General features: G+C 32.5%; 1 protein-coding gene across 8 annotated transcripts in view; it reads right to left on the bottom strand.

Annotated features, from left to right (window-relative positions):
- Window positions 1-24,036, bottom strand: part of TBC1D5 (TBC1 domain family member 5) — a 515,818-nt gene that overhangs the window by 257,742 nt on the left and 234,040 nt on the right. For all 8 annotated transcript variants that reach the window (XM_081287560.1, XM_081287556.1, XM_081287557.1 and 5 more), the window contains one exon: window positions 2,093-2,162. In XM_081287560.1, coding sequence (XP_081143686.1) covers window positions 2,093-2,162 — 70 coding nt within the window. The remainder of the gene's footprint in view (window positions 1-2,092; window positions 2,163-24,036) is intronic.

The following is a 24,036-nucleotide window of genomic DNA, read 5'->3' as shown; positions in this document are numbered from 1 at the left end:
ATTTTAATATGATTCAGAAACTATTTTGAGGTTTTGTCAGTTAACCCTACAATGAAAATATACCCTAGAGCTGTGCTAAGAATTGTACATTTAACCCAAGTGTCAAATTCACAAGTAAGCTTATTAAACAGTTATTGCCTACTGACTAGAAAAATATTCGTTTCATACCTTAAATACTATAATGCCATCTAATAGCAGCACTGGCCTATTAACTATTAAAAGCCCATTTTTACATACTGTACTACCAAAGCTTTTATCTTGCCATTTTAATTATAATAATACATTAATATCATGGCATTACAAGTGACAGGCATTGATTAAAAATATTTAGTTAACAGCATCATCATTTATTGTTCCAAGTTGCACTAAGAGTTCATTTTCAAAATAAAGTTAACATTCAATAATACTAAAATACAGTAATCCCCAAGCTACTCGAGGACAAAAGGAACTATAAGATAATGGTAAAGTTTTAATGTGAAGATATAGCATTATGTTATGTCCATTATTTAATGTGATTAAACTACAAATGTAACTGTAGAACATAAATAGCCAAAAAATGTATAACATGTTTAGAAGTCTTCCTTCCTTTAAAATATTTACTTTCCCCCCTTTGTTTTTACTGTATTTACAGGTAATAACATTACCATGATTATCATATTCACATTCCCCAGTTACATGTCAATTCATTAATACTTGCTTAACTATTTTTTTTTAAATTTAGCTTTCTTGGTGGTGGTTGTGAATAGTTGTGACATATTAAGAGAGTGGAATCTACCTATTATTTCGTATGTCAATTTTCAAACTAAAAGAAAGATTGGGAGAATTGCAATAGTTTTAAGGTAGGATGGGTACAGTGAAAATATAATGACAACATACGAGCTTTACTGCTGTGATAATACCCTTCTAGAACACTATGGGAACATAAGCTTTATCTAGTATCACTGACACTTAAATGACTGATTATTTGTACAGACCCCAATTGGCATAAAATAAAGATGTCAAGTGTTTCAATTATCATCTCATTTCTAGAATTCATAAACAAATTGTAAAAACTTTTCATTCACTACATTATTATTAAATACCTACTATGTAATAAGGCTCTTTTCTAAATGTTAAAATCCTGCCTGGAATCTTAACAAATGACATGGTTCCAATTAAGGAAACATAATATGTATAAAAACAAAAATATAAACTAAGCATATATTCCATATTTATTATAGAAAAGGAGATACAGTTTAATATTCAAATGGGTTTCCAAGAGTACAGTGGTTTTTAAAATATATTTTATAGTGTTGTTACACATTATTAGAACTAATTAATCATAAGGACACTTAATTCCAATTGAAGTTATCTCTTCAAAAATGTGCACTGCCATCTACAATGCTTAAATATACTAATAATAAATCTGTACTTTTTTTTCCTAAAAGAAAACAATCAAGTTATGACACCATTTTGGTTTAGTGTATGGATTTTTAAATATTACTGAAAATAACATTCATCTTTCTTTTTCCTGGGTTTCTCTGTTATAAGGAATAAAATTCATAAAGATTGACTTCAGTAAAACCAGATTATGGAGAAAAAGTTAAAAAACAAGATTAAATTACATATTTTTAAACTGTTTTTTTTTTTTAATTACTAATTGAGATGTAACTGTCCTGTTTGCTAAAGATCCCAAACAGGATATTAACAAACAGCACTTAATTCAATCACAAATTACATTTTAAGCTCCCTTAGGCACTCATGAGCAGTACATTCTCTTTTAGCGAGAAATTTAAACAAACGAAAGCCTTTAGTACTATAACAGAAATACCAGAAAAAGATAACTAAAAATGGATTATAATGAAGCTTAGAACTACACTCTATATTCATTTCAATTTTTCTCCTATAGGATAACAACAGATATTAGCAATGTTCATTTATTCAAGAATTCAGAATGTTTTCTGTTGTCTAAGATACAGACTGCAATGTTATTTACATGTCAATAATACTTTTAAAGCACAGATAGTACTAGTTCCTCTCTATTCTAAGGTTATAATCCTATAAAATTATAAATTATCTTATAAAACTACGCATCCATGTATTCACCACCTACCTATATGAATTAAAAGTCCCCTCAGAGTCTAAGGTAGAACTTGTTCTTCTTCCATTTTTATTTGAATCTCCTAGAAAAAAAATTTAAAAATACAGAAATAATGGAGATTACAAAATTGAATATTTCAACTGAAAAACTACTGTGTGACAGCTCTATGATATACAATACTCAACAAAACATATATTTCTTTATCCCTCTCCAATTACCTTTTGTATTTCGAGCCATTTAGGCAAAAAAGTCATTTGATTGCCAAATATAAACACCACCATTCTTGATTTGGTTAGTAATACTACCAAAGTCATTGCTAACAAGAACAAATGAAGCATAGTTCATTTCATTTTATGAATCACAAACAAAACCAAAACTTGTAAACCATTTCATTTTAAGCTAATGTTTATAAGCAATGGCAATGCTTTTGTTATTTTGTTAGTATCTAGGTCACCCATTCTGACCACTGGTATAGCCAAAAATGAGAGTGAGCAGAGGGCAGACCTACAAGATTTTCTTGTTCATATTTTGCTGCTATCTAGGAATTTTCTAAGCAGAGAGGTAAAACAAAAGCTTCAGAGGTAGTCATCAGTAAATTTATAATATGAACTTTATAATATGCCTTTTTATGCCAAATGTTTCTTTGAACTTAGAAAGTTAGCCATTTAAAACATTAAAAAAAATCACCAAAAAGTATTTGTCAATTATAGCATTTAGAAAAACATTTTCACTTAAGAAACCAGCATATTTATAAAATCAAATTTAGAACAAATTCATACATGTCAGTTTAAACACTATTGAACACAAATAAATTTACTAAAATTTTTTTTTTGGGAAAAAGCAGCTTAGCAATGCTCCAATGTAAAATATGCATTCTTATTGACAAAAATTTAATAGTTTAATTTTTAAAACATATGCTTTATAGATTTTTCTAAAATCATAGTATACTACAATTAAGCACATCATTTGTTCTTAAAAATTAATTTAAAAGACTAGAATCTGATTAACTTTCATATTCCTAATTCCTGTAATATAGCTTTCAAACATCAGGTTATATTTGTTTTTAGAATATTTAAAGGTTAATAATTCCATGGTTTATACAATATTAATTTATACTTTTAATTCACTTTGAACAAACTTAGGTGCCACTGGAGATCATCACAGTGGTCCTAGTTAAGTCAAATAGTAATTATGGAGCTTTCAATTTAAAGAGATTATTTTTAATTATTGAGTATAGTACTTAAGGTACCATACTTCTATAATTATGCTGCTCATTAAATAGTTACTGAAAACTGAAATGTAATTTTAATGACAGCTACCTTTTTTTTACACATTTTATATTTGACAGATTAGTCAAGAATGTTGGTTTTTTCCAAGATATTTTTGCTGCTATGCCAAATAGTTCAAAAAGATCAGAAATGGACTGAGCCTGTTTACTAAACTTTTAATTCTACTCTTTTTTCAAAATATATTTCCAGGTATTTTTTTCTTTAAATGAAAAAGTGCTAAGGTGGATCATATCACTCAAAAATGATGACAATTTATAGGAGAAAATAATCCAAAAATTTATATGTTTTAAGATTAGTCAAGGTGTGTATTTGTTGTTAATTCTTCAAAAACAAGGGTAAGATAAACTCACATATGTAATTTTCTTTTAGAAATTTACTACTATTATAATAAATAAATAAGATTTAAAGAAAATTTGTCTGCATTGCTAAATGAAAATTTCCTTTAACACGTTATTTAACAGCTTGCAGACGTTTCCTGTGAAATGTTCCATACCAGAACAGAATAAGAACTTTATTATACACTTAAAATATGAGCCTTCTTTCTCCTTAAAACTAAAAGGTTTAAATTATTTAAATACATAAAATCCTACTGACAGAATATTTTTCCTTTAAGCTGATTTATCAGATCATATATAAAATCATTCAAATAAGAAGCTTTTTTTAAAAAACAGGTTTTATTACCATAAGATAGTACAAAGGTTTCTTTCAGTTTATAACTGTAAATCAAATAAAATGCCACATTAAACATAACTTTCCAGGTACAAAAGACAGTAATTTAAAAAAAAAAAAAGCAGTTTTTGTTCTCAAAAACATACCAAATAAGGAGCACAGTCATTTCACTCACTAACAATATTAGAGAAAAGATTTCAGAGTTTGTTATATGGGAAAAAGGCAATAAAGTTTTGAAGAGGGAAAAACTGCTTTGTTCCTTCAATCCTCTAGTTGAAATTAATTATAGCAAATGTTTATGAAAACATCTGTTCCGTACAGTTATAAATTCTTAATTTTAGTATGGACGATTTCAGACTCTTCTTTTGGAAGCAAACTCACTATTGAAAGGTTTACAAAAGAACAGACAGAATCTGTAATTCTGGAAAACTGTACAAATATGGTACTACATCCTGCAAAGACTTTCATTTGTATGAAACATGGAGTTAAAAACTGGTAACAAGGAGAAATCAAAGAAACAGATAAGGCTCCTTTTTCATTTAAATTATATAAAAAAGGGGGCTGCAACATAAAAAAATTAAGACTTATAAACAGATTTTCCTTTACTGTTGAATCTAGTTTGGAGGTAAGTATAATAAACTATTGATTTTATCAGGGACTTAAATAAGTGTAATAACAATATAACCAAAAGAATGTATGTGCAGTGTTTCCCAAAAATAACAACAGAGGGTGCAAGAGTGTTTGATATGATGTTTTCAGTTGCTATTCTAATTCCTGAACTAAGTTGTCAGGTAGCCATAACAGCAACAAGAATGTACAGGCTGTTTTCCAGCCATACACACACATAAATACATTATTAAAGTAATCTTACACAAAGACCTTTAAATGATCAGAGAGCACAAATACCTAAATGTGTTTTACAATAATAGATTTTCTTGCACTTGTTTGAAAAGTAATTTAACAATCGAGTAAATTTTTAGAATACAATTTGGTTTTTAAAGGTATTTCAATACCTACTGTAAACTAATGAGTAAAATAATTTGGACATTTATTTAACTTATGCATTTTAAATAAATACATAAATTATATGCAATATATAACATGCATTAGATCTGTTACTATATAACAATGTACAATAATTCTATATCTACAGAAACAACTCAGCATTACTTGTGAACAAAATTTGAAGTTTGAAATTGATATAACATCGATGTTTCATTAATTAGCACACAACTTCGAAAAATGAATGCATAACATTCACACTTATTAAAATAAGTTGGCGGATTTAAAAAAATACTGTTACTTGCATTAAATTAAGATACAAAAGGCTAGTATTTTTCAACAGTAATGTGTAGCATATGTATCTAATTTATTAAATCTATAGTGTACAATTGTGACTTAAATTTCAAAAAAGTATAATGGAATCTAGACTCTTTTAGCTTTAACTGCAGTTATGTTTAGCTAAATCAGTTCTATCTATGCATTGTTGAAGTCATGCTAAATGAAGGTAGGTTTACAATAGATTTCTGTAGTACTGTTTTATGCACAAACATCTGTCTGCTTCATGAAAGGAGAACCAGTGATTTTAAACTAGGTTAAGTTAAAAAGAGGCAGAATAACACTCTGAATAAGCACACCTACTCAAATGTGCCTTCAATTTACATCTGAAAACACTGAATGAAAGTATCACATCACACTAGGTATGAATTCTGAAAGGCATACATATAAAAAGTCTTAGTCTCTGAATTATTATTCAATCGACAACACAGTTGTATGATATTTAGTAGCAATGGGGTTGGGGAGAGAATGACTTGGTTCAAACCAAGATGAAAACAAATCTATGGGTTTAGTAAGCACTTGAAATATTTGTGCCTTTTAAATGAATTACAATACACTACTGAAATGTTTTCATTCAATTTAAAACCCCTTAAAAGGTACATTTTTAAAAAAATCTATAAATAAAGTATATTCACACGTTGATATAGTAAAGACAAAGGGTAGTGTCTTATCATCATCCATATACACAGGAGCCATTAAAGATTATTACATCATTTCATATATCAGGGTAATTATCAGCTTCCTTATGCTAATTATTTGTGCTAAAAATACAGGAATGCCCATGGGATCTAAGAATTAGTGCTAAAGTCAATACCAGAAATTTGTGACTTTTATAATTTTCTTTCTTCTATTGTTAATTATAGCATCCTAATGATTTAGTGGCCATATTTAGTATTCTAAATAATACAAATTATTTTTGTAATAGTGAAAACTCAGATATAAAACAGAAATACATAGGGACTACTGTAAACAAACAATTTTCAAGTTGACCATTTTTAAGAAAACTTTAAGAAAAAAATTTTTTAAGTTGCAGATGTATACCATACCTTTGTTTTATTTTGTTATTTATTGTGATGTGGTGCGGATCATCAAACTCAGTGCCTTACATGTGCCAGGAAAGTAATCTATCACCGAGCTACAACCCCAACACCAAGAAAACATTTTTATTCCTATCAAATCCTTAATAGAATTCTTAACCAGAAGAAGCAGAATAAAATAAAATTCAAGAAGAAAAGCAAAATGACAGATTATGGAATTCCAATTACTCATTCTTCCAACAGAAATAAAAAGTAAGCATCAAACCAACTTTGTCAAAACTCTGGATCAGTGCAAGCTTGACCAAATGTTGAAGGGCTTATTTGCAAAGATAGGAAGAGATTTAGGGTTTGGCTTTGTTACTTTGTATAACCCACGACATTAAGGATATCTCTGTCAAAACCCTATCTGAATATAAGCTAGGAAACAAAGACTTCAGTGACTGCATATGACACAAAATAAATATATGCCCAAGGATTGGGAAATTCACTAAACAATTAGTCTTCTAAAATATCAAAAATAGCAAAACCTGGGGAAGGAAAAATCTGATTTCTAAGTTACCAAATTATAATATTCAAATATCAACTTTTCAATAAAACTGCACAAGGTATACAAAGAAAAAAAGACTATGAACAATTCAGAGAAACAAAACAACCTGACTGAAATCATCCCCAAGGAACTATAGAAATAGAATTTACAAGACAACAATTTGAACACAACTATCTCAAGGATGTTCAAAAAGAAAACACAGGGCTGGGGTTGTGGCTCAGAGGTACAGCCCTCGCCTAGCATGCGTGGGGCGCTGGGTTTGATCCTCAGCATCACATAAATATAAAATAAAGACATTGTGTCCACCTATACGTACAAAATAAATATTTTTTAAAAACACAGGCAATGAACAGAAACAAGAAAAACAATATGAATAAAATAACAACATAGATAAAGAAGCAGAAATTATAAAGGAAAACAAATTCTGGAGTTGAAAAATAATTGAAATGAACATTCACGAGAGGTGTCAAAAACAGGGGTTAGGAGACAGATCACATTGTTGGCAAGTTTGAACATAGAACAACTTATTATGTATGAGGAACAGAAAAAAACTCAAGACAAAAACTGATCAGAGACTACGAAACTTGAGTGATAACAAACAGACCAACCAATAAATGATATGAGTCCCAGAAATGGTAGAGAGAAAGGGGTAAAAGAATATTTGAAATGCTGTGCGCATCACATGCCTGTAGTCCCAGCAGCTCAGGAAGATTATGAGTTCCAAGCCAGCCTAAGAAAAAGTCAGGCACTAAGCAGCTCAGTGAGACACTCTCTAAATAAAATACAAAATAGGCTGAGGATGTGACTCAGGGGTTGAGTGCCCTGGAGTTTAATCCCTGGTACCCTTCCCCAAAATAACAGTTGAAATGAAAATGGCTAACAACTTCCTAAATTTGATGAACTCCAAGTGGAATAGACTCATCAAGATTCATTAAAAGCAAAGAATTGTGAAAAAAGCAAAAGAGCAGTGACCACTCAGTACAAAGTATCCTTGACAAGATTAACAACTAATTTCTCAGCAGAAAGGCTGCAGGATAAAAGACAGTGAGATGAAGAAAAAGCCCGTCAACGAAGGATTTTTTATCCTGTCATACAGTTCTTCAAAAATGAGGGGAAAATTAAGATATTCCTAGAAACAAAAGCAGAGTTCAACAATACTAGATACACCTAAGAAGAAAATGTAAAGGTGTCTTTCAAGAGCTATTCTTCAGGTTACAAAGACAACAGACATAACTAACAGCTTTGCAAAGAAAAATTTCTAGAAAAGAGAGTAAACAAAAAGAATGTTATTGTACTTTTAAGGCTTATAAATCCTCTTATTTCAAATGAAATTTCAAAGACAAATGCATAAAAGAGGAATTCTAAATCTGTTACTGGTCAACAATGTATAAATAAATGCAATTTGTGAAAAATGGAAATAAGAGTATGAGAACAGAGCTGTACAAAAGAAAATATTTTGTACACTACAAAATTAAGCTGGTATCAATCTGAACTACATTGGTATAAATATATGATGTTAAAGGAATCTGTATGATAATAAAAAAATTTTGCCTAAAATAATTACACAATAGGAAACCAAAATCATCACTACAAAACATAAAAGCACACACAAAAAAGTAGTACTGGAGGAAACAAAAGGGGAAAAAGCAATAAAACCTACAGGAAATAAAATAGTAAAATAGCATGAAGAATTCTGTCTTATCAGTAATGAAATTTATGAGAATTAAACTTTTCAATCAAAAGGCAACCATGGGAAGACTGGATTTTAAAAAAAATCTCATATATGTGGTCTAAGAAAGACTCACTTAAGATTCAAAGACACAAATAAACAAAGAGAGCCCACATATTCCATGCAAAAATAGCCAAAAGCCAAAAAAGATGAGATGACTCAGCTAATATTGGTCAACATGGAAGCTAAGTCAAGACCTGTATTAAGAGACAAAGAAAACAATTCAATATTGACGAAAGTGCTAGTTCATCAAGAAGATACAGTAATTATAAATATACTCAAACAACTAGATACACAAAGCAAATACTGATAGAATTCAAAAGACAAATTAGAGACTTCAAAATTCAATTTTCAATAATGATTAAGACATATAGGCAGAATAAGGAGATAAAAGAACTGAAAAACATTATGAACCAAATCAGACCTAAGACACATATGCAGAACACTCTATACAGTAGAAGATACAAATGTCTCCACGAAACATGGAAGATTCTCCACAACAGACCACATATCAGGCTTAAAATAAATGTTGATATATTTTAAAGGACTGAAATACTACTAATTATCTTCACTGAACCATAGGAAATGAAGCTAGGAATCATTAATAGAAGAAAAGTGGGAAATTCCTAAATATAATTAATTCAAAAATTTATCTGGAGACAGATGACTAAACTGATGGACAGCCATATAAAGGACTATGGGGACAGGGGTCTATATAAACACAAATTGGTTTTAGCTTTGTTAGAAATACCAAGATGCCACAAGACATCAAACAAAGCTCAGAAATGAGTGGGCAAGGCAAACTTTCCTTCTGCCAGAAGGGCATGCTACCTAATCTGGCTAGCAAGAACACCTGAGCAGTGTGTCTGTTTTTATTCATAACACAGAGCTCCCCTTGCCCTGAATGGCGGAGTTCAAAGTTACCATCTATGTAATTAGCCAATTTAAAAACTGGGGTGGGCAAAGGGAAGGGCTGTAATTAAAATGGCTACAATTGGATGCAATTAAGGGTAAATACTATACTCTGAAAACAAATTAACTTTTTATTTCTCACAGCTTTTTAAGAATAAATATTTTGCTGCTGATCTTTGGTTAAACTAATTTTTCCCCCCCAGGAGAAAGTTTTACTTAATTGTTGAAACTAACCTGTCACATTCATTTAATGAAATTATAAAAGGGAGTCATGAAAATAGCATCACTATTCAGATAAGGCTAAACGGACTTTGATATATGCTACTCATTCTATTACTTAAATGCTCAGTATCTCAAATTTCCTCATCTATAAAATGTAGACAATAACTCTTTAACATATCATATAGTTATAAGTATATATGAAGTGCTTAGTGTCTTACATGCAAAATGTAAATCCTGAGTAAAATTTTGCTATCATTTTTCACAATTTAGTTGGTATATGTATAATGTTAATTCCAACAGAATAAAAGATTATTCTCTATAAGGAGAATATACTAATAATAACTTAAAAAGTAAAAAAAAAGCAACTTTTTTTCTTACTAATTAAAAAGCATTATTTCTAATAAACATTTTAATTGACCAAAATATATTATAAATTATACAAATGCAGTACATAGATTTCTGCATCCTTCCTGACATTGATCACACTAAACATTAAATGTGATATAAAGAAAAAGGGAGAGGCAATAAATTTAAACAAAATCATAGGCTTGAAAAATAAAGCCATCAAATTCATAACTTTAATATATGTAAATGTTTCTTGGGATTTATAAAATGTATATAAAGTTAATCTAGTAATGAACTTAAACTAACACATGCGACAAGATTTATTATTATTTGGAAATTGCTTGTCCCTCCTAAAGTTCCAGGTGTTGGAAACCTAGTCAACAATAGGGCAATGTTAAGAGGCGATAGGATCCTTAAGAGGTGGAACATAGTGGGAGATTGTTAGGCCTCAGAAGGGATTAACAGACTAGGGTCTCTTGTGGGATCCAAGTTAGTTCTCATGAGAGGAGTTGCTTGCTATAAAAGTGCAAGACCACAAACTTTCCATTCCCTGGCTTCCTGTTGCACAGGATGTCTCCCTTTCATACTTGCATTACATTGATGCTGTCACTACAGGCCTAGTCAATGTAGACACTCAGTTTTTTATTTTCCAAAACTGAACTAAACTGAGCCTTTTTCCTTTGTAAAGCATCTGACCTCAGGTATTTTTTCATAAAAATGAAAAAGAGATTGACAACATTATACATACATCAGAATAACAGAAAAAACCAAACTAAGAATTCATTAATGATTCTGTAACTAAATAAAAACAAGAACTAAATTCAAAGACACAAGTAGAACTATGCTATTTAATTTAACATGTAATGGCACACAACTGAAATGTGTATTTTTGTTACGACTGGCACTCTTCTAGGTCCTTGATGGAATTAAAGCAGCTTAATGTCTCAAAAAATACCAAAGACCAACCATCAATCAAGAAAACAGAATTCCCAGACAAAAGTAATCTGAGTCATATCATCCACATTTATTACATAAAGAGGTGAAATTGTTGGATCACAATTAGCTCACAAAATTATGACCCATATTCAGTTTGTGTACATAACTAATAATTTCTTAATTTGGAGAAAGTGCACAATGAATGATAACTACTTTGATTTTTTTATACTCCACAAAGAGCATTCATCTTTTAAGTTACTGAACAGGTAATTTAACAGCAGGGTTAGAATTTATTTTTTATGCAGTACTGGGGTAGAACACAGGGTTTTATCCATGCTCAGCAGCACATCATTTTACTTCATAAAATGTAAAGGCATTGATTTGAAAGACCCCCAGACCCTCAAATCCCCAGTCCAAAAGAACTAGCGTCACACTGGCTGCAAAAGCAAGAGGCAAGTTTATTAATACACAGGCGCCTGCGGGTGCACAGCAAAACCTCAGCCGAAGCTTTGGTGAACTGGCACACCGGGCTTTGGGGTACAGATCTTTTATAGGGAAAAAGGAGTTGTTTTCCACCTAGCACAATAACAGGTGTTTTTGAATCCAGCATACATGTCACTTAAAGGGTAAACTTGTTTTTCACTGTGATAAACTTATTTTTCACTATAGGTTCCCGAAAAACTCATTAATCTCATAGGTTTACATTTTGTTTCCTCCCTGTTCCCGCTTATGATCCCAGTTTGCTCAAGCATGTCCTGTGATGTGGACAGGGTGCCCTTTCTAACAGGTCATGTGGTGAGCTCACCTGTTTACTGCATACTTTCTACTTTTCATAATCAAGCCTTAGGTTATGGGGCTGGGGTCTTTCAGATTAATTGAAGTACTTACCTTACAGTTAACATTAGGTATCTCCCTTATGTGGTGCTTGAAAATTCAACTGGGAACTATTTGTAGGTTATAAATTACCATTCATGAACCATGGTAATTAATCCAATCTGTGTCTTTTAAATGGGAGCACAGTGAATAACTTCTTTTGGGTGTTTTGTTGGCTTCTTTGTTTTGAACAGGGTCTTTCCTTGTGTTGCCCAGGATCATCTCCAAAGATTTACTTAAAGGGATAACAAGCAATTCAATAATAAAATTCTAAAGCTTAGATAAACAACAAAAAGTTAAGTATTTTTAAACATATCTTTAGTCTTAAAAAAGTTTACTAAAAATCACATTAAAATAATCAAAAATCCTTAAATACAAAATAAGAATTAAAAAAAATCAATTCCTGTAAGAACACTCCAGAAGTATTTTGATTCATACAAAAATGTTTTATTTTGCAAATTATATTTGCAATCACATTTAAAAACTATTGTATTAAGGTATGGTTTTCAAAGAAAGAATTTTAATTTTATAAACTGGCTGGTATTTTCCATTTCATGATAATTCATAATTATTAAGAGATGATCTTTTAACCTAAATAGAAAACGTAAGAAATAATGGCTACACTGTTAACCTGCTAGGAAATGGGCAAGCTGCACAAAACTAAACATTCTTTGTGGAGTATAAAAATATCAACGTAGTTATCATTTATTGAGCACTTTCTCCAAACCAGGAAATTATTAGTTATGTAAACAAATTGTATATGGGCCATAATTAACATACATTTTTTTATTTCCAGCTTTTAGTCATATACCTGGAACATGTGACAACTTTTCTAGAATTCTTTACAATATTCTAGTGCTGGTGTTACAATAAGCAAAAGCTCAAAACTTATCCCTGACATCCAAGTTTGAAGAAGGGGTCACTTGCCACAAAAAGCATAAAGAGAATTCCACTAGTGATCAGTATGGGCCAAGATTCTGTGAATGTCTATTAAAAATCTTGGCCTTTATTTCAGGATGAACAAGATGTCTGTGACAGAGTTTTAAGCAAAAGTACTACCAAAGATTTGCAGTTTTTAAATGACCACTTGAACTTCAGGGTGAAATAATTGACAGGAGTAGACTGAGAGAGACTAAGTAAGTATTGATGACAAAACAGCTATGGATATTGATACTGATTATCATACTATGTGCAGTATGGGAATTAGCCACTTTAAAAACCCTAATATTTCAATCACAATTTGCAACTGAATGCTCTTGGTCCTTATCCTCAATGCCAATTTAATAATGAGGATGTGATTTTTTGAGAAAAAGGACTAGGAAAGTTTATTGCTTTGCTAGCAAAGGAGAAACACAGCGACTCCTATCCCAAAGCCTGTGACTCTCTACATCAGGAAGGACAGGAGGTTTTAAAGGAACTCTTCAAGGGTTACATTCCAAGTATGCTCTGGGAGCCCTGATGGCATGTTTAGGATTCACTTGTTAATTTGGGAGATGTTCACTTCCCAGATCCTCAGCAGGCATCTCCTTCCTGTAGAGGGTGTGTTCAAGAGCAATTAACTAGAGGAAGAAAAGATAATACAGTCTCCCTAACTTTTAAGGGAAGGGAGAGGAGAAAAGAGAGAAAAAAAAATTTTTTTAAAATACTTCTTAGAGGAATGAGGGCTATATTCAGAAGGTGGAGGGTCTACTGTTAAAATTTCATTCCTTTGCTCAATGAATATTTACTCTCCACTCTATGCCTGGCAAACAGTGCCAGTTCTAGGAATTGGAAGTACCACAGTGAAGAAAACAGAATGAAGAGAAAGGACAGGTTGAAAAAATCGTAAGAAAATAAATTCCTAAACAATAGGATAGAGTCAGATAATTATCTGTTATAAAAATATAGCTTAATAATGTGACATTCACTATCTAAGGAAGGGTATTCACGAATAGTAATATCCGATTTTCGATTCTAGTAATAAGAAAACAAGTCATTTGAATGTGTAGGGTAAAGGACATAACATGCAAAAGTTTTACAATAGAGGCTGGCATTTAGAAAATAAAGTCATGTGTCTGAAGGATGGAGGTACAGGAGTAGATGAGGGCTGCCAGACAGGGCATAGTTACAGATTCAAGGTTTTATAAGGGAGGAAGACTGGGTTTTCTAAGTAAAATGAAAAGCCACCAGAAAATATTAAAATGATGAAATAATTTATGTTTAGAAAAAGCCATTCTGGCTGCTATATGAAGACTAGACTGAAGTGGGCAGGAGGAAAGCACAGCTGAATCAAAGGCTGAGACAACTGCTTTCTTCTGTCTAGGATATTTTAAATAGGATAGAGTGTGAAATTATCACTATGGTGGGAAAAATATTTGTTTCTAATATATTATTCCCATACACAATAAACACGATATTAATTTTATTTATTTCAATAAACAGCACTCTATACATGTGAGAAATTAAGTTGGTTTTTGAATAAGAATGACCCTAAACTACAAAAAATAAATAAAAGTTACGGTAAAAGAGCACATTGCTCATTACTAATAGGAATTGTAGCTCCATATTCAGTGAAGCACAGCTATAGTCTATCTCTTCCACTGAATATAATTAAAAATTCTGGGTAAAACACAAAAACAAAATTTAAAGAAAGCTACTTGAGGGCTCTAAAAGATAAGAGGAAGAGTGTGTGTGTGTGTGTGTGTGTGTGTGTGTGTGTGTATGTGTACACTCACCAGGGACAAAGTATATAACCCAAAGTCACACTCCCAGTGTCTTCCTCCTCCAGGCACATTGCTCCTACCTAATGTTACAGCCAGGTTAATCAATATCAGTGTATTAATTAATTATTTAGATAAAGGCTCTCATAATCATTTCACCTCTAAAAATCCTTGCATGGTCTCATATATGAGCTTGTTGAGGATACTTCATGTCTAAATAATAAAAAAAAAGGAAAAAAATATCTATGTACATGATAAATTATTATTTTAAAAATTTGTTCTTTTTAGATATTCATAACAGTATATTTTGACATACATACATGGACTATAACTTTCCATTCTTCTGGTTGTACATAACGTGAAGTTACACTGATCATGAATTCATACATGAACATAGGAAAGTTATGTTCAATTCATTCTACCGTTTTCCCTATTCCTATACCCCCACTATTCCTCTCATCCCCCTTTCTCTAATTTTGTGAGTTTCTATTTCCCCCCACCCTCCAGTTATTGTGAATTACCACTGTATATCATTTGGATAACATCTGGCTTTTGGTTTTGAATTATTTCAGTTAGCATGATATTCTCCAGTTTCATCCATTTACCAGCAAATGCCATAATTTCATTCTTCTGAATGGTCGAAGAAAATTCCATTCTATCTATGTACCAGTTTCTTTATCCATTCATTATGTTGAAGGGCACCTAGGTTGCCCAGGTAGGTTGGTTCCAGAGTTTAGCTATCATAAGTTGAGCTGCTATAAACATTAATGTGGCCATGTCACTGTAGCATGCTGATTTTAAGTCCTTTCAGTATATGCTGAGGAGTGAGATGACTGGGTCAAATGGTGGTTCCATTCTAATTTTTCTGAGAAATCTCCATACTGTTTTACAGAGTGGTTGCACCAATTTGCAGTCACACCAACAATAAATGAATGTACCTTTTAACCTACATCCTCGCCAACATTTATTGTTACTTGTATTCTTCATAATTGCCATTCTGACTGAAGTTGAGATAGAATTCTCATTGTAGTTTTAATTTGCATTTCTCTAATTGCTAGAGGTGTTGAACATTTTTTCATATATTTGTTAACTGATCATATTTCTTCTGTGAAGTGCCTGATAGTTCCATTGCCCATTTATTGATTGGGTTATTTGTTTTTTTAGTGAAGTTTTGAGTTCTTTATATATCCTGGAGATCAATGCTCTAAGGGGCAGATGGCAAAGATTTTGTCCCATTTTTTTAGGCTCTCTCTTCACATTCTTGATTGTTTCCTTTGCTGTGAAGAAGCGGTGTAGTTTGATAACATCCTATTTGTTGATTTTTTATTTTAGTTTTTGTGCTTTAGGAGTCTGGTTGAGAAATTCAGTTCTTGAGCAGACATAATATAGATTTAGGGCTACTTTTTCTTCTAGTATGTGCAGGGTCTAATACCTGGATCCTTGATCCTCTCTGAACTGAGGGGTTTAATTTAATTTTGCTATCTAAGAATTTCCAGTTTTGCCAGCACCATTTGTTGAACACGCCATCTTTTCTACCATGTATGTTTATGTTGTCTTTGTCTAGCATAAGATAACTGTATTTATGTGCATTTGTCTCTGTGTCTTCTATTTTGTACCACTGGTCTTCATGTCTGTTTTGGTGATAATACCATGCCTTTTTTGTTACTATAGCTCTCTGGTGTAATTTAAGGTCTGGTACTGTGAAGCCTCCTGCTTTACTATTCTCACTAAGGGTTGCTTTGGCTATTCTGGGCTTCTTATTTTTCCAAATGAATTTCACTATTGCTTTTCCTATTTCTATGAAGAATGTCAGTGGAACTTTATTAAGAATTGCATCAAATTAAGATAAATTATTAAGACAAAAACAACACTGAAAAAAAAGAGGAAAAACAATTCATCATATAATTACAAGGGGGAAAATACTTCCCTTTTGTTATTTTCTTATAAAACATAAATCATGTATCATTCATATATATTATATATAAAAACAAGTTTTGTGTTCCATTATTTCCTCATATTATACATAGAAGCATTTCTTTTATTATTTAAAAAAATTTTAATGAAATTTTAAATGGCTACCTAACATAGTAATTGATGAACATTCTATAATTATTAACCATCTTCTATCAGTGGATATTTCCTTTACTTAAAACATTTAACTGTTCTAAATAACTCTATAAATCTTTACATAGCTGTTTATGGTAAAGAAAGAAAATTGACTAATTAAAAGTTATTAACAACATTATGAAACAAATATAAAGTGATAAAATTATGAAACATTGTAGAAATTTTCAAATATTTGTATGAAAAATAAAAAGGCAGACAATTCTACTATTGCCAGTATTCTGATAGATTTCTACAAACATTAACATATTTGATATATATTTTATAACTTGAATAAAATATATGTTTTAATACTGTTTTGTAAAACAACTTTCAATGTCTCCATCGGATTTTATGCAATAACTGATTTTTTTTATTTTTTAAATATTTTTTAAGGTGTTGATGCACCTTTATTTTATTCATTTATTTATATGCTGTGCTGATAATCAAACCCAGTGCTTCACATATGCTGGGCAAGTGCTCTACCACTGAGCCACAACCCCAACCCCAACCCCAATAACTGATTTTTTAGAAGACAGATAAATACCATACTCCATAAGCATAAAAATATATTCCTGCTGTTACTCACCCTAGAACAGCCTGGCTAGCATTGTCCATGTAAGAACTAACTTGATTGACAGTGGATGCCTAAATATAAGCATCTGTATTTTGTGAACCTTAAGTATTTCACAATACTGTTGCTCCAAATCTATTTCCTCCTTCACGCTGGGCATATGGCAACCCAGCTACAGACTATATTTTACAGGTCCTTTGTGACTACAAGCAGCCCTGCATATATGAGTTTAAAGAAACAATAAAAACTCAAAACAAACAAACAAAATCCTTGAATCCTTCCATTAGGTTTCTTTTCCATGGACTAGAATAGCAGTCAATAGTAACAGCTAAATCAGGTCAATGATCTCTGTTTCTTTGGCCTATAGGCTACAAATGGCTTTTATACTCTTAAGTTCTTTACAATCATAGGAAGAGGAGGAGGGATAGGAAACTAGGAAGGTCTTTGGTGAAGGATAATTTTTTAAAAATTTCCAGTCACAGACCAATACTTTTGTAAGACAATTAAAATGTTCCTATAAAAATGAAGCAAAAAATACTAAAAACACAAGCCCCAATATTTTATTATTAGATTCAAAAATCATAGTTAATCTGCTGCATATGTTTACTTTCACTTTCTATACTGACATAGTTGAGGACCAGTTACACCCATATTCCAGACAAGGTAGCATAACTGTAGGAAATAGTAGAGGAATAACAGAGAAGAGACAAAGGATATCTTGAGTAGCTTTATCAGCACTCAGGACTGTTAGGTAAGGTTAATATGCTTCCTTCTTTTTAAAGCCACTAAATTTTGGGTCTTAGCTATTGTTCAAAATAATAAAGCATTCATAATGAAATGGCTAATATTGTCTGTTGGGGAAGCCTCTCAGTTCACTGAAGGATGATTGCCAACTCTTTGAGATATCCTCTCTTTAAACTCTTTATCCCCAATCCTCATTCCTCCTCCAAAAACATATGCTTTCTATTTTAAATAGTCTACCAAAATATATCTAGAAAGTTAATTAAAACCCACTGAGCTTTCTATATATAATATGATAAAAAACAAATCCCACCTACGAAAAGAATTAAAGGAGCTTTAACGAAATAATGGTAAAAAAGAAAGGAAAGTGAAAGAAAGATGTTCAGGTATTTAGGAGATAAATCTGGTGTCTAACCAGGTATGAGGGGTTATGAATAGATGTCAATAATAATTCCTAAATTTCCAGCTTATATAACTAGGTACAGTTTGGTACATTCATTGAGATAGAGCAGGCAGAACAGAGTTTGTAAGGGAATATCATGAATTCATTTGGACGAGTCATGGTCTGCTCACGTTTATTACATATATAAGGTCTAACCCAGTATGTGTTCCTCTCTGTGGACAAAGATACAGAAGAATACCTAAAGAATTTCCCACATTCCTCACATTCAAAAGGTATTTCTAAACTATGACTCTTCAACACTAAGAAATCAAGGATCAAACAAAGGCTTCCCACAATCTTTGTATTGCTAGCATTTACCATTTCCTTTACTATGTTTTCCATTTCAAGGACTTCCCTTTGGTTCAGAGACAGTATTCACCTCCCTGCTGAAATTAACCATGCCATTTTTTATGTTGCCAGCTTTTACATTAGAGCCCTTTATTGAACTTATTTTATTTAGCAATCATTATGAAACAGTTCCTCAGTTGATTCAATTCTGTTTGTTTCGAGTTCTAATTGTCTCTTGATTACTGTGCTTTGAAACTTTTGGTTGAAGTTCTTGTATATTATAATCATGAGGTATATAATAAAAGGTATTCTTTATTGCTTGGAAACTGACACAGATTTCCTTCTGATATGACTTTAGCACAAGATTTGAATTGATGTATTAAAAAGGTGAGCTAGGTATAGCACAGGCTTCAAATTATATAATGACACTTGTTCTTTGGGGTAGGTAGCTGTCAAATATCTTTTGTTGTCCTCATAACAGCTCCACACTCAGTCTTAAGTTTTCCATTTGTACTCAGAGACGGTCTCTTTTGCAATTATTACTAAACAGTTGTTATGTTGGCAACAAAGGAATAAGCCATAGGGGAGGTTTTTCTTTTATCTTCTGATTCATATTATCTTAGGTCAGCATTATGACCCTAAGCCTCATGTGTTCTGGCCTTCTCAGTGGTCATTCTCCCCTCTCCGACATAGTCTGATCTTGGTATATAGTCCTGCCCCTTCCTCAAAGACTGAGTGTTTGCTCGTTTTTCCTGTTCTCATTTCCCAGCTGCAAAGGGGTTTGACAAGTGACCTGGTAATTGCAGCAGCTCTCCTAACCAACAATGGCTTTGTTTGAAAAGAAAAAAAGCAGGGAAAGCCTTGATAGGAAGTATATTATCTCTTTTGCTAAGGCTGCTATATTGTTCCCCTAATTTCTCATTATAGGGAATAGGAAGGAAGGAAGGAAGGAAGGAAGGGAGGGAGGGAGGGAGGGAGGAGCTGTAAGAGAGTATGCACTCCCCCTACATTTGAGGCTTCCAAGGCCTTCATATTCTGGCATCAATACACATTTGAGGTTCTACCAATGCAAGAAAGTCATCTCCTTTCTTCTACAGGTATCCTGTTTTATTTTATCCAGTTAATACTTGCACGATGTCTCTAACTCCAGATATCTATCTCTCCTTAAATATTGAGTTAGAACAAGAAGAAATAGCTTTTCTTATAGCTCAGCAACCAAACATCCAACCAGCAGGGATACTTCTTCTCTGTGAGGTGTGTAAAAGAGAGATTTCACTAACACTCAATACTAGACATCCAGAGTACCTTAGAGACTTAAAATTCGGGGGTATATTAAACAAGAAAATGGGACAAAAATAGTACTGGGCTGCTGTCAGGCACAGTGGAACTGCGGAAAACTGAATGGAAAAAATTGAGAAATACAACTTTCAGATCAGAGGGGCACCCTGCCCTAGGCTGATCCAGAGGCTATTGGACACAATAAATTGGTACATAAATGATTCCCTGTGATGAACAATTAGTCAGGTAGACCCAAGGCAGGAGCCATTTGGAGCCAACCACAGGGCCAGCAAACACAGAAATCAAAAACTCAGATCCAAGAAAACAGTAACAGCTCCCATACAGAGGACAGGCAGATATCATCCACAAGACCTAGTATGAGTCTGGCAAAATCCAGAGAAATTTTGTCATGGAGAGTATATTGCTCTGGGGGGGAATACAAGTTGGAGAATCCAGGGAGAATCTGACTCCTTTCCCCCTTTCAGTTCAGTATCTCGCAGGACCAATTACAGTAGACTGGAAATTTGAATGGATGGGTGCATCTGCACTGGTAGACCAACCCCAAGAAGCTAGGAAGGATACAAGACCAGCTGTGGTGGGAGTGGAAACTGAATTGGCAGATGTGATTGCCCCTGGGAAAAGATGCCGAGAAGCCATGAAGAGGGGTACTTGCAAGCAATAGAAGCAACAGGGGACTGGCTCCCCTGTGTTACTAGTGGATGCCTGGGAAGACTCCTGGGGTACATGCTCCCAGGATAGTTAGGCATCTGATGAGCTCTAAAGGTACACTGATTTAATATCTTCAGATGACTAGCTGTGCAATAAAGTACGTGGGACCTCACTAAATACAAGACCTCCATCTACACAAACTCATCTCACAGAATCTAGCTGCAGCTTCACCCTGGACAGTAGTTGACAGTGTTTCCCATGCCAAACTTCATCTTACTACTGAGAAGAAAAGCAGACGTTTTTGAACTCCAACTAGAATCTTGGTGAGCAACACAATAAAAGAAAGTAGTTGACAATGGACGGCCCTACTCTTTTGTCCTGTGCATATCTCAAGAAAAAATGTAAATAATAAGAAAGTTGAGTACAGACAGTGAGCATATATTATCATTAATATTTATGCCCACTGCAATGGAAATGACTCCTTAATTTTTCATCAAGATTCCTATAAACACTATAAATTCATAGGATAAAAACTCTGCTGTGCGATTGGAGTTGTGGCTCAGTGGTAGAGCACTTGCCTCACATGTGTGAGGTACTGGGTTCAATCCTCAGTACCAAATAAAAATAAAGATATTGTGCCCATCTACAACTTCAAAAAAACCCACCTGTTGCTTCAGATCCATTCAGATAGATGGGTAGACACAAACAATAAAGAGAACAAACCATCCCCCAAAACTCCATGATGCCTCAACAACAGACTCCAGGAACACCACAGTGGAGGAAATGTCAAGACAGAGAATTTCGAAAGTTCACAGTTAATATAAAAGTGATATTAGGAGTAATATCAGAGAGAAAAATACAAGAGGTGAAAGATCACTTCAATAGGAGATAGAGATCCTGAAGAAGAATCAATCTGAAATAAAGGAATTGTTAAACCAAATTAAAGATTCAATTGAAACCATCACCAATAGACTAGATCACTTGAAAGAGTTTTAGGCAACAAAGGCAAAGTATATGATGTTGAAAATAAAGTAGATTGTGGAGAAAAGATGTTAAGAGACCAGAACAAAATTTTCAAGAAATATGGGATAATATGAAAAGGACAAATCTAAGATTCATAGGGATAGATAAGCCTTTGAAGTATACACTAAAGGAATGCACAATCTTTTCATTGACAGGATATGAGAAAATTTTCCAAAACCTGATAAATGAAATGCAGGCATACAGGACTCCAAGTATAAAAATTACAACAGACCCAAACAAAGGCACATCATTATGAAAACACCTAACAAAATAAGGATAGGATTTTTAAAGTTGCTAGGAAAAAAAAAAAAAATCACAGGTCAAACTTAGAAGTAAACCAATCTAGATCTCAGCTAGTTTTTCAAGCAAGACCCTAAAAGCTGGAATGTACTAGAATGATAGAATAATATACACCAAACACTGAAAGAAAATTGATACCAACAAAGAATAGATATCCTGCAAAATTAAGCTACAGAATTGAAGATGAAATAAAATCCTTCCACAATAAACAAAAGTTAAAAGAATTAACAAGTAGAAAGCCCACACTACAAAACATACAATAGAATATTTCATAAAGAAAAAATTAAAATACGAAACAGCAGAGGGAGAAACCAAATTAGAATAACAGTCAAGCAAAGTGAAATCTAATTCAACTTAAAAACTAGAAATAAATCAAAATGACAGTAAATGAAAATCATCTCTGAATAATAACACTGTATGTTAATGACTAAACTTGTTAATCAAAAGACATAGGCTGGCAAACTGGATTAAAAAACAAGACCCAACAATATGCTGTCTCCAAGAGACTCAGCTCATAAGCAAAGACATGCAAAGACTAAAGGTGATAAGATGGGAAAAAATATCACTCATATGTATCTCCTAAAAAAACAGGGATATCGGTTTTTGCTCCTCATTACCCAGGATTGAACCCAAGGGTGCTTAATCACTGAGCCACATCCTGAGCCCTTTTATATGTTTTTAATTTTGAAACAGGGTCTCACTAAGTTGCTTAGGGCCACACTAAATTGCTGAGGCTATAATCCTCTTACCTCAGCCTCCTGATCCACTGGGATTACAGGCTCGAACCACCATTCCTGGAACAAGCAGAATTGTCTATTCTCCTATCAGGTAAACAGACTTCAAGCCAAAGTTAATTAGAAGAAATAAAGAAGTTCACTTCAAACTGCTTAAGACAATCATACAACAACAGAAAATAACAAAATATTAATGCCCCAAACAATAGAGCATCTATGTACATCAAATAAACCCTTCTCGATATCAAGAATCAAATAGGTCATGGTGACTTTAACATGCCCCTTTCATTAATGGATAAGATAGATCTTCTAAACAAAAATTTAAGAAGGTATAGAACAGAAAAATACAATTAATAATTTAGACTTAACAGGTATACAGAGAATATTTCATCCGTCAATGATTAAATACACTTTCTTCTCATCAGCACATGGAACATTTTTTAAAATACACCATATCATAGGCCACAAAGCAACTCTTATCAAATACAAAAAATACAGAAAATACTCTGCATTCTATCAGATCATAATAGAATAAAATTAGAAATTAATGATAAAATAAAAAACAAAACTACTCTAACACCTGGAGACTAAGTAATTCATTACTGAATATGACTGGACAGCAGAAGAAATCAGGAGTGAAATTAAGAAATAATATAGAAGCAAATGACAATAGAGATACAATATATTAAAATCTCTGGGACACTATGAAGGCAGTTCTAAGAGAAAAGATCACAGCACTGAGCTAATTCACTAAAAAAATACAAAGATACCAAATAATCAAACATTACATCTCAAGGTCTTTGAAAAAGAAGAATATACCAACACCAAAATCAGAAGACAATAAAAATCAGAGCTGAAATCAATGACATTGAGATTTTTTTAAAAAATTGAAAAAAAAGTTGGTACATTGAAAGAATTACCAAAATTGATAAACCCTTAGCCAAGCTAACCAAAATGAAGAGAGGAAAAAACTCAAATTGTTAAAATCTGTAAGAAAAAAGGAAGTATCACCATAGACAATACTGAAATACAGAAGATAATCAGAAAATATTTTGAAAATTTATATGCCAATAGGCTAGAAAATCCTGAAGATGTTGAAAAATTCCTAGAGACATATGACCTATCCAAATTGAACCAGAAGGATACAGATAATTTATACAGAAAAATTTCACCAGTAAGGAAATTGAAGCAACCATCAAAAGTCTGTC

Source organism: Spermophilus citellus (assembly GCF_964194105.1).
Source record: "Spermophilus citellus genome assembly, chromosome: 3".
In the NCBI taxonomy this organism is placed as follows: domain Eukaryota; kingdom Metazoa; phylum Chordata; class Mammalia; order Rodentia; family Sciuridae; genus Spermophilus; species Spermophilus citellus.
Note: the sequence above shows the minus strand (reverse complement) of the source record. Positions and strands in the feature narration are given on the sequence as shown.